Source organism: Chanos chanos, chromosome 1 (genome assembly GCF_902362185.1).
Source record: "Chanos chanos chromosome 1, fChaCha1.1, whole genome shotgun sequence".
Lineage (NCBI taxonomy): Eukaryota > Metazoa > Chordata > Actinopteri > Gonorynchiformes > Chanidae > Chanos > Chanos chanos.
In genome coordinates, this window is record NC_044495.1 from 37810100 (window position 1) to 37825053 (window position 14954).

Sequence of the window (14954 nt, forward strand, 5' to 3'; positions counted from 1 at the left end):
GGATCACGTTGGTCTCTCTCACACATTTGAAGACCATGGAAGAATTCCCAGTAAAGACGTGCAAACCGTCTTTGTTTGGTTGGAGCCGAGGCCACAGAGTGACGTTGTAGCTGTCCGGTAGCAGTGTGTCTGGCAAACGATATTTGTCCCATGATTTTTCAGGCGTATCTTCAGGATCTAGTAGCTGTATGGTCCACAAGCTAACTATGGTGGCTACCGAGGCTATTCCTTAAAGACTGCAACTATCACACATTACACTACAGTGGATACATGTCCTCATTTTGCAATAGCTAAATAGTCTAAGCTTTACAAAAGTGGCATTCTTAATTCATGTTTTTAGAAGATACTCCTCCCAGAGACAGGAATAGTTAAGCCATTAACAAAGAAAAGCTTCAGTTAATCATCCGATATCTGACGTGTGAAAGAATTTTCAGTGATAAGACACCACAACAGCTCATCTCTGCTGACACATTTGTAACTCATTGTCTAATGATTACAGTGCAACACAGCTCTTCGTTGGAAAATCTCTTTTAGGTACATCAATAGTCTCTTTGTGTATTGGTTCTTTTTTGTCTTTATAATGTGTGACTGAAGAAAAAAAGCAATAAAATTGAGACGAAATCACTGTTTAACAGGATGGTTTATTATGCTCACAAAAGCCCCAGTGTTTACAAACACCGAAAAGAACAATAATTATTACTGCTATTTATCAGTAAAATTCAGAATGTTACACTAAAAATGTACAAAAACTATACAGTGTTTATGCTGCACCAATTGTTTTCATAAATGATGAATTTTAAGTAAATTATATACAGTATCATGAGCTTTAAAATGCAGAAAACACTGGACATTGTTTTAATTTGGAGCATTATGATACAATAAATAAACTGGTCTGGTCATTATGACCATCATTCCATTACACAAAAATACAACTTTCTCCAAACTTCTGTGAAACTTTTAATATTCTCAGCTTTTCACAATTTCACTGCTTGCGTGAACCAGTCCATCACCGCAGCCTTGTTCTGTTCCACCCATTTGATATTTGCCTTGGTGCTTTCAATTGACTGCTGGATGGCCAGGGTACCAGAGCCAAAGCCAACATCTGCATTGTCATCTCTGAACTGCTCAAGCTGTAAAGACAGAGACAACAAAATGAGCACTTTTCTTGACACAACATTAACTGTGTCACCAAAATCAGTCAGTCTATATTTAAAGACATTAGAATATCAACAACCTCATCTTGCGTATATATTTCAATATTTCAATATTTCCTTTGATCGTGTAAAAACATTAAGTGATGAAAGGTAAAAAAAAAAAACCCCGCGAACAATAATGAAAAAAAAACATTCTTGCATACCTGTTTTAGCTCATATTCAGTAGAGAATCTTTTAGCAATGCCATTGATCAGATTGGAAAATGAGAAAGATCCACCTCCATACCTTCAAGAGAATCACGAATAAAACTGACTTGAGAAATCTGAGTCTTCGTTACCAAATTACAAAAACACAATATACAGTCACTCTTAATCTAAATCCTACTCACTCATTGAAAATGTAAGCCCAGTTTGCCCGAACAAAGTCCCATGCCAAAGACTGTCCAACCACGTTGTTTGCAATGTAGATTATAGTGGAGGTGGCGTCTTGCTTACGGATTTTGGTTGGATCTAAGGTGTACTCCAGGTACCTAGAATGTAAATCCAGCCATAAAACATCTTAAATTCATACATGTTTGAGTAAATCGTCACATTTTACTATTCAGCCTGTACTTTTGAATCTTTAGACATGATCTCAGTACTTTTAAGTGACCAAGTGGGATCTCTAACATGACAAAAACTCTTAATATCGATTCAAGGTTCTGAATAATCTTGTCCGATTGAAACTTCAGTTTAAAAGAGCTTAAAAAGAGAGACAAAATAAAAAAAAAAAGGAGCCTTGACAGAGTATTTATCTGAACCAGTTATTTAATTGTTATTCAGTGAAAAACAATATATAATTAACTCTAGTCTGGAAAACATTTCATTTATTCTTTTTCTATTTTAACTTTTCAACAGTGTGTAACACATCACAGGACATCATCTTTAAAGCGTAAACTCACCTGTTCAGTAGCCAAGGCTTGGTGGCACATGCCAGTGCAGACCTCAGTTTATCAGCTTCAGAGGCAATAGTTGCATTTTTAAACATTCGCCAGCCAAAATCCCACTCCTCAGCGCCCCCTGCAGCAATAGCTCTGCAGTACACTGTAGTCCTCAGGTTAGCGTGAATCCTGTCCACAGGAAGTCATTCAAGTCAACAAAGAGCCACTAACAAATGATGTAATTTACATGATAATATTAATGACTTACAATGGATGGGCTGCTTACACAGACTTGATTATAGTTATTAAATAATAATAATAATAGTAATAATAATAACAATAATAATCCCCCAATCATCTCAGATAGTAGGGTGCACCTGAAACTGAGGTGTGTTATAACATGTGAACCTTGAATTGCACACTACACACTAACAGAAACATTCCAATGATGCACTTCATCACTTTAGTGCAGTTTTTACACACTGCAGGTTTTAAGACAAAGGAAGAACAAGTGGATGCAAACACTGCAGTTTTCTAGCAGTGAAACTCACGGGTTACGAGTTGGATTATTCATCCACTCCCTGTACCAGGTTTGGGTGAGATTAGTACAAGCTGCTACCTCAGTGCTACACGCCATTCGGATGGCATTCACTTGGTTATACCTGCAGAAATGAAAGAGTCATCAAGAGTGAAACCCTGGAAACTAAACACATTTTAAGCAGAGTACTGATAAAAATGATGCAGGGGTTAGTAAATTCAACAAAGAAAACCCCTTGATTTGAACAAAAAAAAATGTATATTTCCTACTCTACATTATTATTGTATTACCAAGGGTGAATTTCATTTGTTTACCTTACATGATTTAAAAATTACCTTTCTGAACAATCAAAGCTACATAATTTCCATTATGTTGTATTTACTTAATTAAATATAACTGTGAAGTTCAGAGCACGCAACAGAACAGCCATCATTTTGAGGAGGACTGAAGTTTAATCTTTAGTGCTTTTAATGGTGCTCATGCATGTAGCCTACTTTTCTGTCTAGCTGGTAAATTTTGCTAAACCATATTGTTTTATTGTTTGTACTTACCTGTAAACATAATCCAATGCAATGTTTTTCTGTGTTTTGTTATCAATGTGCCTTGCAAACTTCGATTTAGTGACAGCCAAATTTTATATTGTCATGCTTGCTAGCCAGTACAGTTAGACAGGTAACCTGTATCTAACTAGTTGAACTGATGTTGAACTCCACTGGTAAAGATGATGGAGGTGTGCTGACCATGTTTTTAATATAATGTTAATGTTAGAAGTTTAACTGTTAAAGTCCTAAGCAATTATTTGAGAAATAAATTTGTTGTAATTTATCTTTTTTGTAAATTATGTACGAGGCAGATTATGGATTTTTTGTTGTTGATGATGACCTTTGTTGAAAGCAAAAAGTACTCAGTGAAATTAGAATGTTTTCTGTTGCACCATCTTTGGTTGATGTACTGTGGGCAGAAAATAAAGTGTAAATTCGTGGATTTCATACTGTGTACCTTTTAATAGCTGACGTATAGAAGAAAGTACTGTTGCGTGTTAGGGGGTGGATGGGCGGAGCTTCCCAGCATGCCTTGGGGCGATGGACTGTTGTTTAGCCCCAGTTCTTTATTGTTCAGTTGGTGTTTCCCGTTGTGTTTTGTAGAAGTGTATGTGTATTGCTCATCATGTAGTCTTTGTGTTGTGTTAATTCTTGTGATAGTTTAATGTTGTCTGTTTATCGTGAATGTAACTGTCTTCATGAATGAGGTAGTCCCCTCCTGCCGTGTAAGTAAGTTAAGTATCTTACTTCCTGGTAGCTAAATGAAAGGGTTGTTGCCAAAGTGAGCAAAAGCAGTGTCATCACTGTAAAAGAAAACTCTGCTCACCACAATATTGAGCAAAGTGTACTAAAAGCAAGCTAGGTAATTCTGATTTTAAGTAGGCTTTAACGAAGTAAATTTTAAACCTAAATAACATGCTTAGCGTGAACTTGTAGAGAATATGTCACTGACAATTAGAATTAAGTAAATCACACTTAAAAATTAAATTCCTGGAGTAGAAAAATCAAGTACTTCCAAATCAAATATGGCTAACTGATAAGAGATCAAATCAAGCTGGCTGTACTGATTTGGTTAAATGTTGAACAGAAAAATTTGAGTATATCACAAACAGAAATAAATCTGTTGGGAACACTTAAAAAGTTGATGCAAATAGTTGCCTTATTTTTTGTAGCAGAGCAAGCTCAATTTTTTTTAGTGAGGACAATAAAAGCTACATTAGTCAGAGCGTTGTTCCCACTACGTTTGAGCAGAAATCTATAAAATAATTTTCAAACAATAACTCACTGCTCCATGTGTCCATCTGGTACTTTGGTCCAGTCTGCAGTAATACCTTTGAAGTAGTTGAAAAGAGGCTCTACCTGTTGTTTAACATAGGCCTAAAGGACAAGAACTATATCAGAACAACCTCTTTCACATGCATTGTATTGTTCAGCTAGTTTTCATTTTGACATATTATTTAACAAATATAAAAATATGTTGCAACCCTCTTACTTGCATAGGCCCATACACCTCAGTGCGATCGAACATGAGGTAAAAATAGTTTAAGTTGTCAAGAGCTGACTCCCAAGGCATGTACTCAGTCTCTACAGAAAGATATTCAGTAGTGCGCAGAGCTGAAGTTGTAGGGATGATTCCTGCCCTGTACGAAAGACAAAAATGAATAATTAAGACAATTTAGTGAGGATTCAATTCAAGGGTCTAGACACACACGCACACAAACACACAAACTCTTACCTTGCAAGGTTAAAAGCATCATCAATTAGTTGTGCTCTGTTGATGACTGGAATAGACTGAGAGACAAAGAACATTGTGACAATCATACAAAAAAAATCGAGTTTTTTATCTTTATTGCAGGAAAGTTATGTCTGGACTGTGAATCCATTCCTATCGCTGTATGATGTAAAACAATAGAAGTAGAAGATAACTATCTATCTATCTTTATAGTGTTCCACACAGTGCTTACAGCTCAACTGCTAGAAGTTTCATACACGGGTTTCATCTTTAATTGTAAACCATAAAGATGTTATCTACCTGGCGGTCTGTTTTCAGCTGGTTTAGCAGGTTATTCCAGTTTCGCTCGTCGTAGTTTACTCTGTAGTACCCAAACACGTTGACATTGGCTAACACCCAGTTATTCCCAGTTACCATCATCTCATTCTTAGTTTCTAAATGTTAAAACAAAGAAAATTTATCTGAATAATTGAAAATTAACAATATCAAACTTTAAATCAGTGATTCTCATCTCCAGTCCTGAAGGCCCAGTGTCCTGCACGTTTTTTGATTTAACTCAGGACTGACACACCTTATTCCACTAATCAATTAGTCACCAAGCCCTTGATTAGCTCAACTAGCTGTGATAATGAAGAGTTAAAATAAAGATTTGCAGGACGGTTGGCCCCCAAGACTGGAGTTGAGAATCAATGCTTTAAATCACATAGTGTGGTCACTGTGTCCAGCTGCGTACCGGTTTTATTCAACAACCAGCTGATTGGTTGCTGCGCTCCAGTTTTCATCCACTGAATGGGAACAAACCATTCGTAACTGCAAGACAAGATGGTCACGATTAAAATACAGCAGAGCGAAGTCAAACGACAGAAGCTGTAAATAGGAATTTATTATAGTGTGCCAGGCAGACTTTTCTCCAAAATTACTTGAATTCGGATGGTCTGTCCACTACGGACTCTGGGTCCAAGAGGAAGTGTTCCTGAGAAATCTGTCCAGTAGCTGTGTTGATGGTTACCACAGGGAAACCCATCTGTAGAACCCAGCGATTCATGATGTTATGTACAGTATCAGGGAGGTTCGTCCCTGTTTCTTCCACCGCCTAGAAATGTGGATAAACAATCAGATTATTACGAAAAAAGGTTTCCTTACATTAATTTGACAAACACACAATCCCACACTGATGAAAGGTAAATTTAATCCTACTTGGTAGTGTTAAAAAATAAATAAATAAATAAAAATAACAATGACAGTTGAAACCTGCTACTTTTGAATTCTATTTCACAATTAGCATGTGTTAGCCTGTGCTAGCCATAAGGAAACTTACCCTCTGAAGGTGGTCCCAAAGGTCTGTGTAAACTGTATTTTCAAACTTAAAGTGATTCAGGTAGGACTGTACAATGCGAAAAGAGAAAGATTAAATTACAAAATTTTAATGCACAGCTGAATTTCTCACATAATTGAATGAAAAGTAGTTGTCATTCAGTCACTCCTAAGTATGGATGATGTGTAAGCATTTATGTGAACGTGAATGGAAATTCAACTCTCAGCTGCATTCAGATGAATGGCCATCAGTTCATTGTATAAGACTGAATAAAGGCAAATATCACAGGAAATACTAACAGAAAAAACAGCTGAATAAAGTTTAGGACATGTCTAGAACAGTCGTTAAAACTCAACCTACACTTAGTCCCTTTTTAAATACTTCTTCAGTGATGAAATCGGAGAGCATCCTCAAGACTGACGCTCCCTAGAGGCAGAGAAATCATAAGTAATATCACATTAATTGAGCAAAGTCCAAAACATATGTCCAAGCCAAGGTAACACACAGGTGCAAACTATAATAAACATATGTATTGCCAATGGCATGCTTATGATAAAAAACTATGGGTTAGGCTGAAGTTAAAGGCATAGCCCACCTTGCTGTAGGAGATGGCGTCAAACAGTTCACTGATTTGCTCAGGTCTCATGATTTCTTCCTCTTTAGAGGACAGGGGATGGGAGGAGGCCAGGGCATCCACTGCAAACACTCTGTGTACATCATTCAGCACTATCAGGTCTTTCTGTGGATAGCGACACGAACAACACGAATTAAGAAATTTTCATTCTGTTTCGCATTATAATGCTTCTGATATCGCTGTATTACAATTTACAATTTACAATTTAGTTATTTGGCAGACGCTTTTTACCAAAGCGACTTACAATTAGTATTAATGCAGAGAACAAACTGAACCTTCAGTACAATGTAGACTATGGCGAATGAAGCATGTAATGACACATTATTACAGAGATTCCTCTGAGGCATGAGCGGTTAAACAGATAGACTCACAACGTTCCAGGTTGGTTCTGCCTCATGTGCACCCAGGTACTCAACGTAAGAGGCAAAACCTTCATTCAGCCAGAGATCATTCCACCACTTCAGAGTCACTAGGTTTCCAAACCACTAATTCAGAGAGAGAGAGAGAGACAGAGAGAGTGAAAGAGAGAGGGAGAATGAAAGGTCGAACAACAGCTTGGAGCCATTATCAAACAACTCAACTAAGGAGCACAGCTGTGTAAAACTTCACCACTAAAACTCATTTCCTGTTTGTCCAAGTTTGAACAAATAATGAGTTTTATGCGATGAGCAATAACTTGTGATTAATGAACAAGTCAGTCTGAAAGGAAAATATTCTGAACTGATTTCATGTGAAATATTGCTCATGTTTGAGCAAAAAATAAAGGTTTTACCATATGGGCAAGTTCATGTGCAATAACAGTGGCAACCCTTTCCTTGTTTCCATTGGAGGATGTTTCAGGGTCATACAACAGGGCTGTTTCTCTGTAAGTAATAAGTCCCCAGTTTTCCATGGCACCCGCGTTGAAGTCAGGAAGGGCGATTTGGTCTGGGAGACAGAGAGGACATACATGAGAAAGCTAACCTTTAAGTCTATGACAAAATTCATGAAAATAACTGGGGTTTGTGCTATTATGATAGAGTATGGTGTGTGTTTAGAGTACATGAAGTCACTGGATTTCTGAAATTCAACTCTAAAAAAGTCAGCCTGAACATGTTTCTCTGCAAAAGCCTCATTGTTTTGTAAAATATACATATTTAAAAAACACAGTGGAAGACAAATATTCTGCATAAACCAATGAAACACTGAGTTTAAGGTAAGATGAGGCTTCACCCACCTGACTTTGGCAGTGGATAAGTAGCATTGTAGTACTCTTCAAAGAATTTCAGAATCGGCCCTGTCTTATTGAGAGCATATTCCCCTTGACCTGCATCAATGGCTGCTTTACGAGCAAAGATCCTGATCTGAATTGGAAGACAGTTGATTTTTATTGTACTTTGTGTACCCACATTTTCTGTGTGCCACAATAATCATAAAATGACAAATTTTCTCAAAAGAACTGCTTAGAAATAATTACCAAAAGACCTTCTGCATTGCTTTGAATGTGACCAAAGTCACTGACAATGAATGCCAACAAGTATGTCGACATCCTCTCTGTAAGCGCAAATGTGGTCTTCAGTAATTGCTTACCACCTTCCGTAATTTCAACAGTGCCTGTCAGAGAGAGTGAGACAAGTATGATACATAGCAAGTTTACCTTAACATTTAATGCAAATATTACATTTTGATACTGATTTCTAGGACCGCCCTCTCGTGGGCCCACCACCTGCGAAGGGAGAAATAGGGGCCGGGTGCGATGCCACACGGGTGGCAGGATGGGGCGAGGGCCCCAGCGGACTGGACTTACGGTGCAGAAACTGGCTTTTGGTACGTGGAATGTCACCTCTCTGGGGGGGAAGGAGCCGGAACTTGTGCGAGAGGTGGAGCGATACCAACTAGATATAGTTGGGCTCACTTCTACGCACAGTCTTGGCTCTGGAACCAAACTCCTGGATGGGGGCTGGACTCTGTCCTTCTCTGGAGTTGCCTGGGGCGAGAGGCGGCGGGCAGGTGTGGGGTTACTTGTTAGCCCCCGACTGAGCGCCGCCGTGGTGGAGTTTGTCCCGGTGAACGAAAGGGTTGCCTCACTGCGCCTTCGGGTTGCAGGGGGGAAATCTCTGACTGTCGTGACGGCGTACGCGCCGAACGGCAGCTCAGAGTACCCAGCCTTCCTAGATACACTGGAAAGTGTCCTAGTGAAGACACCATCTGGGGACTCTGTAGTTCTACTGGGAGACTTCAATGCTCACGTTGGCAATGATGGAGAGACTTGGAGGGGAGTGATTGGGAGGAACGGCCTACCTGATCTGAACCCGAGTGGTGCTTTGTTATTGGACTTCTGTGCGAGTCATGGATTGTCCATAACGAACACCATGTTCGAGCATAAGGTAGCTCATAAGTGTACCTGGTACCAGAGCTCCTTAGGCCAACGGTCGATGATCGACTTTGTAGTTGTCTCATCAGACCTGCGGCCGTATGTGTTGGACACTCGGGTGAAGAGAGGGGCAGAGTTGTCAACTGATCACCACCTGGTGGTGAGTTGGATCAGATGGCGGGGGAGGCTGCCAGACAGACCTGGTAAACCCAAGCGCATAGTGAGGGTGAACTGGGAACGGCTGGCTGAGGACCCTGTACGGAAGATCTTCAACTCACACCTCCGGCGGAGCTTCTCCCTGATCCCAAGGGAGGCTGGGGACATGGAGTCTGAATGGACCCTGTTCAGAGCCTCCATTGCTGAAGCGGCAGCTTTGAGCTGTGGCCAGACGGTCGTTGGTGCCTGTCGTGGCGGCAACCCAAGGACCCGGTGGTGGACGCCACCGGTGAGGGAAGCCATCAGGCTGAAGAAGGAGGCCTTCCGGGCTTGGCTAGCACGGGGGACTCCGGAATTGGCTGAGAGGTACCGGCATGCCAAAAGGGCAGCAGCGACGGCTGTCACAGAAGCAAAAACTCGGGTATGGGAGGAGTTTGGGGAGGCCATGGAAAAGGACTTTCGGTTGGCCTCAAAGAGGTTCTGGCAAACCGTCAGGCGACTCAGGAAGGGCAGGCAGGGCCTCGTCCCGGCTGTTCTCAGCAGGGACGGGGAGGTCCTGACCTCAACTGAGGATGTGGTCGGACGGTGGAAGGAACACTTTGAGGAGCTCCTAAATCCGACTGACACACCCTCCATAGAGGAGGCAGGGCCAGAAGATTCAGGAGGGTCGTCACCCATCTCTCTGGCAGAGGTCACTGAGGCAGTTAGAAAACTCCACAGTGGCAAGGCGCCAGGGGTGGATGAGATCCGCCCTGAAATGCTGAAGGCTTTGGATGTTGTTGGGCTGTCATGGCTGACACGCCTCTTCAACGTCGCGTGGGAGTCAGGGACAGTGCCTGTGGAGTGGCAGACGGGGGTGGTGGTCCCCATTTTTAAAAAAGGGGACCGGAGAGTGTGCTCCAACTATCGGGGTATCACACTACTCAGCCTCCCTGGGAAAGCCTACTCTAGGGTATTGGAAAGGAGACTGCGGCCGATTGTCGAACCTCGGATACAGGAGGAACAATGTGGATTCCGTCCTGGCCGTGGAACAACGGACCAGCTGTTCACCCTCGCACGGATACTGGAGGGATCATGGGAATTTGCCAATCCAGTCTACATGTGTTTTGTGGACCTGGAGAAGGCTTATGATCGTGTCCCCCGGGGTGTCCTGTGGGGGGTACTGCGGGAGTATGGGGTGCCAGGTTCGCTGCTGCGAGCCATTCGGTCCCTGTACAGCCGCAGTGAGAGCTGTGTCCGTATTCTCGGCACAAAGTCAAGCTCATTCCCAGTGAGTGTTGGACTCCGCCAGGGCTGTACCTTGTCTCCGATCTTGTTCTTAATTTTCATGGACAGGATCTCAAGGCGCAGTCGGGGTGAGGAGGGTGTCCAGTACGGTGGCCTTAGGATTGCGTCTCTGCTTTTTGCAGATGATGTGGTTCTGTTGGCCTCATCAAACTGTGACCTCCAGCACACATTGGGGCGGTTTGCAGCCGAGTGTGAAGCGGTCGGGATGAGGATCAGCACCTCCAAGTCCGAGGCCATGGTCCTATGCCGGAAAAAGGTGGCTCGCCCCCTCCGAGTTGGGACTGAGTTCCTGCCTCAGGTGGAGGAGTTCAAGTATCTTGGGGTCTTGTTCACGAGTGAGGGTAAAATGGAGCGGGAGATCGACAGGCGGATCGGGGCGGCGGCGGCAGTCATGCGGTCGTTGTACCGGACCGTCGTGGTGAAGAAGGAGCTGAGTCAGAAGGCAAGGCTCTCAATTTACCAGTCGATCTTTGTTCCAACCCTCACCTATGGTCACGAACTCTGGGTAGTGACCGAAAGAATGAGATCGCGGATACAAGCGGCGGAAATGAGCTTCCTCCGCAGGGTGGCTGGGCGCACCCTTAGGGATAGGGTGAGGAGCTCGGACACCCGGGAGGAGCTTGGAGTAGAGCCGCTGCTCCTCCGCATTGAAAGGAGTCAGTTGAGGTGGTTCGGGCATCTCGTCAGGATGCCTCCTGGGCGCCTCCCTATGGAGGTGTTCCGGGCGCGACCAACTGGGAGGAGACCCCGGGGAAGACCCAGGACACGTTGGGAGAAATATATATCTCGGCTGGCCTGGGAACGCCTTGGGATCCCCCAGGAGGAGCTGGTGGATGTAGCCGGGGAAAGGGATGTCTGGGCGACCCTCCTCAGCCTGCTGCCACCGCGACCCGGTCCCGGATAAGCGGGAGAAAATGGATGGATGGATGGATGGATTTCTAGGACCTGGATTAAGACTGGTCCTCAATTTCCTTCCAGAGCAAAATTTTAGTTAAATGTGAAATTATCCTGATTGCGGCTCCTTTAGGTTTGCAACAAACAATTAAAACCCATATTGATGGTTCTACTTCCAGTTCAAGTGTAAGATACCCTATTTATTGGTCACTATACTTTTACCATGTACTGTGTACAAAAATCACGGTGTGTATTTGACTCACTAAGCTCGGCTCCATTGGAGAGGGCAACTGTATCTTTAGGATGAACGAGAGTGATATTGAAGATGGCCTTCAGTGCAGGTTCATCAAAACAAGGGAAGGCTTTTCTGGCATCTGTGGGCTGCATCTGAGTCGTAGCGACCACTCTAAAATAAACAAATAAACAATCAAAATCAAATATTGAACAGAGATACTGAATACTGAATAGAGCAGAGTTAAAAAAAAACAAATAACCATGAATTCATTTCCAAGCATGCTTTGATAAGATTGTAAGCAGAAAAGTGATTTACTTACTTCTTCTGTCCATTCTCCACATATTCACTTCTGTAAAAACCACCGAGGTCATCGGCTAGCTCCCCTACAAACTCAGTGTATAGCTTGTACTTTTCTCCAACTGTTAACTTGCCCTGCAGCTCTACCACCAGATACTGCGTTGTTACTTGAAACCATGTTTTCAATATGGATGGTGCTGGTGTGCTTTCAAGAGAGGTCAACCTGGCATGATGCCCATCCAATACAGTCAGGTTCAACTTGTTAGAGTGGATGAGAATCAAGTTGGTTTCTTTCACACATTTAAAGACCACGCTGGAGTGCCCCTTGAAGATGTACATGTTAAATTCGTTTGGTACAAGCTCGGGCTGCAAGGTGACATCGTAGGTCTCTGGAACCAGGGTGTCCGGCAGACGGTACTGGTCCCATGGGTCTTTGGAGGGCGTGGGTGTGCTGGCAGTTGTTTTGGTGGTGGTTATCACTCCTTCAGTTGGTTTCACCTCATTATTCTTGGTTTTCTCCTGAGCGTAGACCACTGACAGTGCGATAATGGTGGCTACTGCTGCGGCAGCAAACACAATACCTGCCACCCCAAGGGCTTTGCTGATGTAGAACCCCTTTCCCATGCTGGTTCACAGGTGTGAGGAGAAACAAGGAATGGCAAATCAGAGTGGGTAACCACCATGCAGCCTTTTTATCTCTGCTTTGGAGACTGACTCCCTTCGCACCCAATGAAATGGATTACCCATTAACAGGGTACGATTCCATATCCTAGAATGGCTCACTGGCACCTGCGTGAGATAGAAAAAACACTTTATTTATTTATTTATTAGTGCGGTTAGAAAGTTAGTATCTTATTATAATAATATGACAAAATATAGTTAAACTTTAATTATTAATAAGTTTTGTTTTAATTTTAACCTATTAACCTATTAACCTATTTTAACCTATATTAACCTGAGGCTTTACCTCAAAGGTAGTTTCTGGATCATTTCTACTAAAAATGCCAAGTACTGACTGCTATCCAGACTGGAGATATTCATGTGTCATTTAAAACAATGGACACAGGTCCACTACACAGGTTTAAAACAGTAAAAAGATCAAGTTCAAAGTTAAAGTAATAAGGGGAAAAAAGTCTTTTTATGTGTGGTCATTATTTTACAGGCTGAAAACAAAGGTACAAGCAGCCATGTGACAGCCACTGCAAAAAAAAAAAAGGCAACTATATGCGTATCCCTTACCTGATATAAATGTTAAACGGTAACCTAACGGCCTCTAAGGTCACTGTCCCCTTTCACCAGTCTCATGGTGAGTAAGAGGATTTCTTGCACCTCTGTGAACTATGGTTAGGAAAAATAACGCAAGTTTTAAAGAGGGATCAAAGGACAAGATTAAGTCACCCGAGTACCTGTACAAAAAAACACCCTGTGACACAAGGCAACTCTGCGCTGTGCTTCTTAGATCTACGACAAGGATGTATGACAGGGATCAGTGAAATGATATAAATGGGTTTATCTTATCTGTCAAACAGCAAAGTGACTGAGACCCAGTCATAGACACGGTGCCATTTTTGCTGCGTCCAATCAGTAGATTACTTAGCCCTGTGTGTTCAAGATTTTTGAGCTTAAAAAAATATATCCTTCAGGTTACACCGTTAAAATGTGCTCCACGTAATGTGAAGAGTGTGACAGTTTTGATGGGCACCATATTACCTCTTGTCTTTACCTCAGCCCCAACCCCCCCGGTAAACTTTTTTTTTTATGTCATAATACTTGACCTTTGATAGGTTCCTATCAGAGAAAAGAACCAGATAAGATTTTTAAGATGTCCAGATTGGACATTATGAGATGCGCTCCCCCCCCTCCCTTCCTGTAATGACAGGGGAAAATGTTTTTCTCTTGCAAAAATCAGCAAAATTCAACAGTGGGTGGATGGATGCTGATAATAAATATGATAGGCGTATTGGAATCAGTGATGTCAGTTGGGTAAACTTTTGTAGATTGCTGAGTAATTTATATGCATCTTTCACTTGGTTTGATTTATACACATCTGTTTTATGTTTACTCTATGATTTTTCATAGTCCTTAAAAATGTTACTTCATCACTGTGCTTTTAGTCCTGCTACAACAATGTTATAAAACACTGCCTTAAAAAATGCAGATTTGTAGATTCTATACAGATAAAAACTTAACAAAACTCAAAAAGGTATATCTTTCAATAATGTCTTTTCACGATCAGTACACTTACCTCCTCCTGAAAGTCTGATGGTGCTCGTTTTATCCTGTTGTTTGGAAGAAGATGAAAACCCTTTCTAAACAGATGTTGTTAAGTACTGACAACGCTGACAAAAAAGGTAATCTGTTTTGTGTCAGCTTGAGAAAAAAAAAAAGGTGTGTGCAATGAATGACAAGCTCAGATCATCGAATGATCAACAGGAATATCTCTCAACACACAAGTCCCTGCCGATTGACGAATAAGAGACCACGTTAATGTGGAACCAAGTGTCTGTATTGCTACCAGTCAGTCTATTTTTTGAGAAACATCTGTAGTAAATTACTTTGGTGGCTGCCCTAAGCTTTTCTCCAATACAGACTAACACGATATCCTTTAATGAATGTACAGGAACCAACATCTAATGGAAAATGTTGTCTACAGGCAAATATTTGCAAAACACATGTAACTGAAAAAAAACCTTTGGTCTGTGTAAACAAAAGGATGAAACTATTCCAAACAGCTCAGCCTATACACCAGATAGTAGGCTTTGTCGAAAAAGACAGATGTTTGAAATGTCACACAACTGATTTTCTGCCTTTATGGGTAATGATCACTCCTTCATAAAAAGATGCAAGTCTTGAACACGGAACAAATGTTCTAAAATAAGTGCTTGAATCAGTTCTAAA

The 14954-nt window shown here is 41.8% G+C and overlaps 1 protein-coding gene across 2 annotated transcripts; it reads right to left on the reverse strand.

The window, feature by feature from the left end:
• Positions 1–621: 621 nt before the first annotated feature.
• Positions 622–14671, reverse strand: LOC115807778 (aminopeptidase Ey). 2 transcript variants are annotated; one of them, XM_030768930.1, is made up of 22 exons: positions 14302–14671; positions 13296–13394; positions 12079–12845; positions 11788–11930; positions 8291–8427; positions 8051–8177; positions 7607–7761; positions 7206–7319; positions 6796–6939; positions 6561–6626; positions 6204–6269; positions 5806–5978; positions 5619–5695; positions 5186–5319; positions 4889–4944; positions 4646–4793; positions 4439–4530; positions 2625–2735; positions 2095–2262; positions 1543–1683; positions 1358–1439; positions 622–1130 (listed from the first exon to the last, which is right to left on the reverse strand). In XM_030768930.1, the coding sequence occupies exons 3-22, from the start codon at positions 12678–12680 to the stop codon at positions 975–977; spliced, it is 2892 nt and encodes a 963-aa protein (XP_030624790.1). In that variant the 5' UTR covers positions 12681–12845; positions 13296–13394; positions 14302–14671; the 3' UTR covers positions 622–974. The 2 variants fall into 2 exon arrangements, with proteins under 2 accessions (XP_030624790.1, XP_030624797.1); XM_030768937.1 differs by lacking the exon at positions 13296–13394.
• Between the last annotated feature and the right edge of the window lie 283 nt (positions 14672–14954).

Bases quoted from the DNA above. Each gene is read 5' to 3' on its own strand.
- LOC115807778 (XM_030768937.1), bottom strand. From the start codon at position 12,680: ATGGGAAAGGGGTTCTACATCAGCAAAGCCCTTGGGGTGGCAGGTATT. The intron at 11,931-12,078 runs GTAAGTAAATCA...TGTTTATTTTAG, and splicing joins GTGGAGAATGGACAGAAGAA to AGTGGTCGCTACGACTCAGA. The intron at 2,736-4,438 runs GTGAGTTATTGT...TCATTTCTGCAG, and splicing joins CCAGATGGACACATGGAGCA to GTATAACCAAGTGAATGCCA.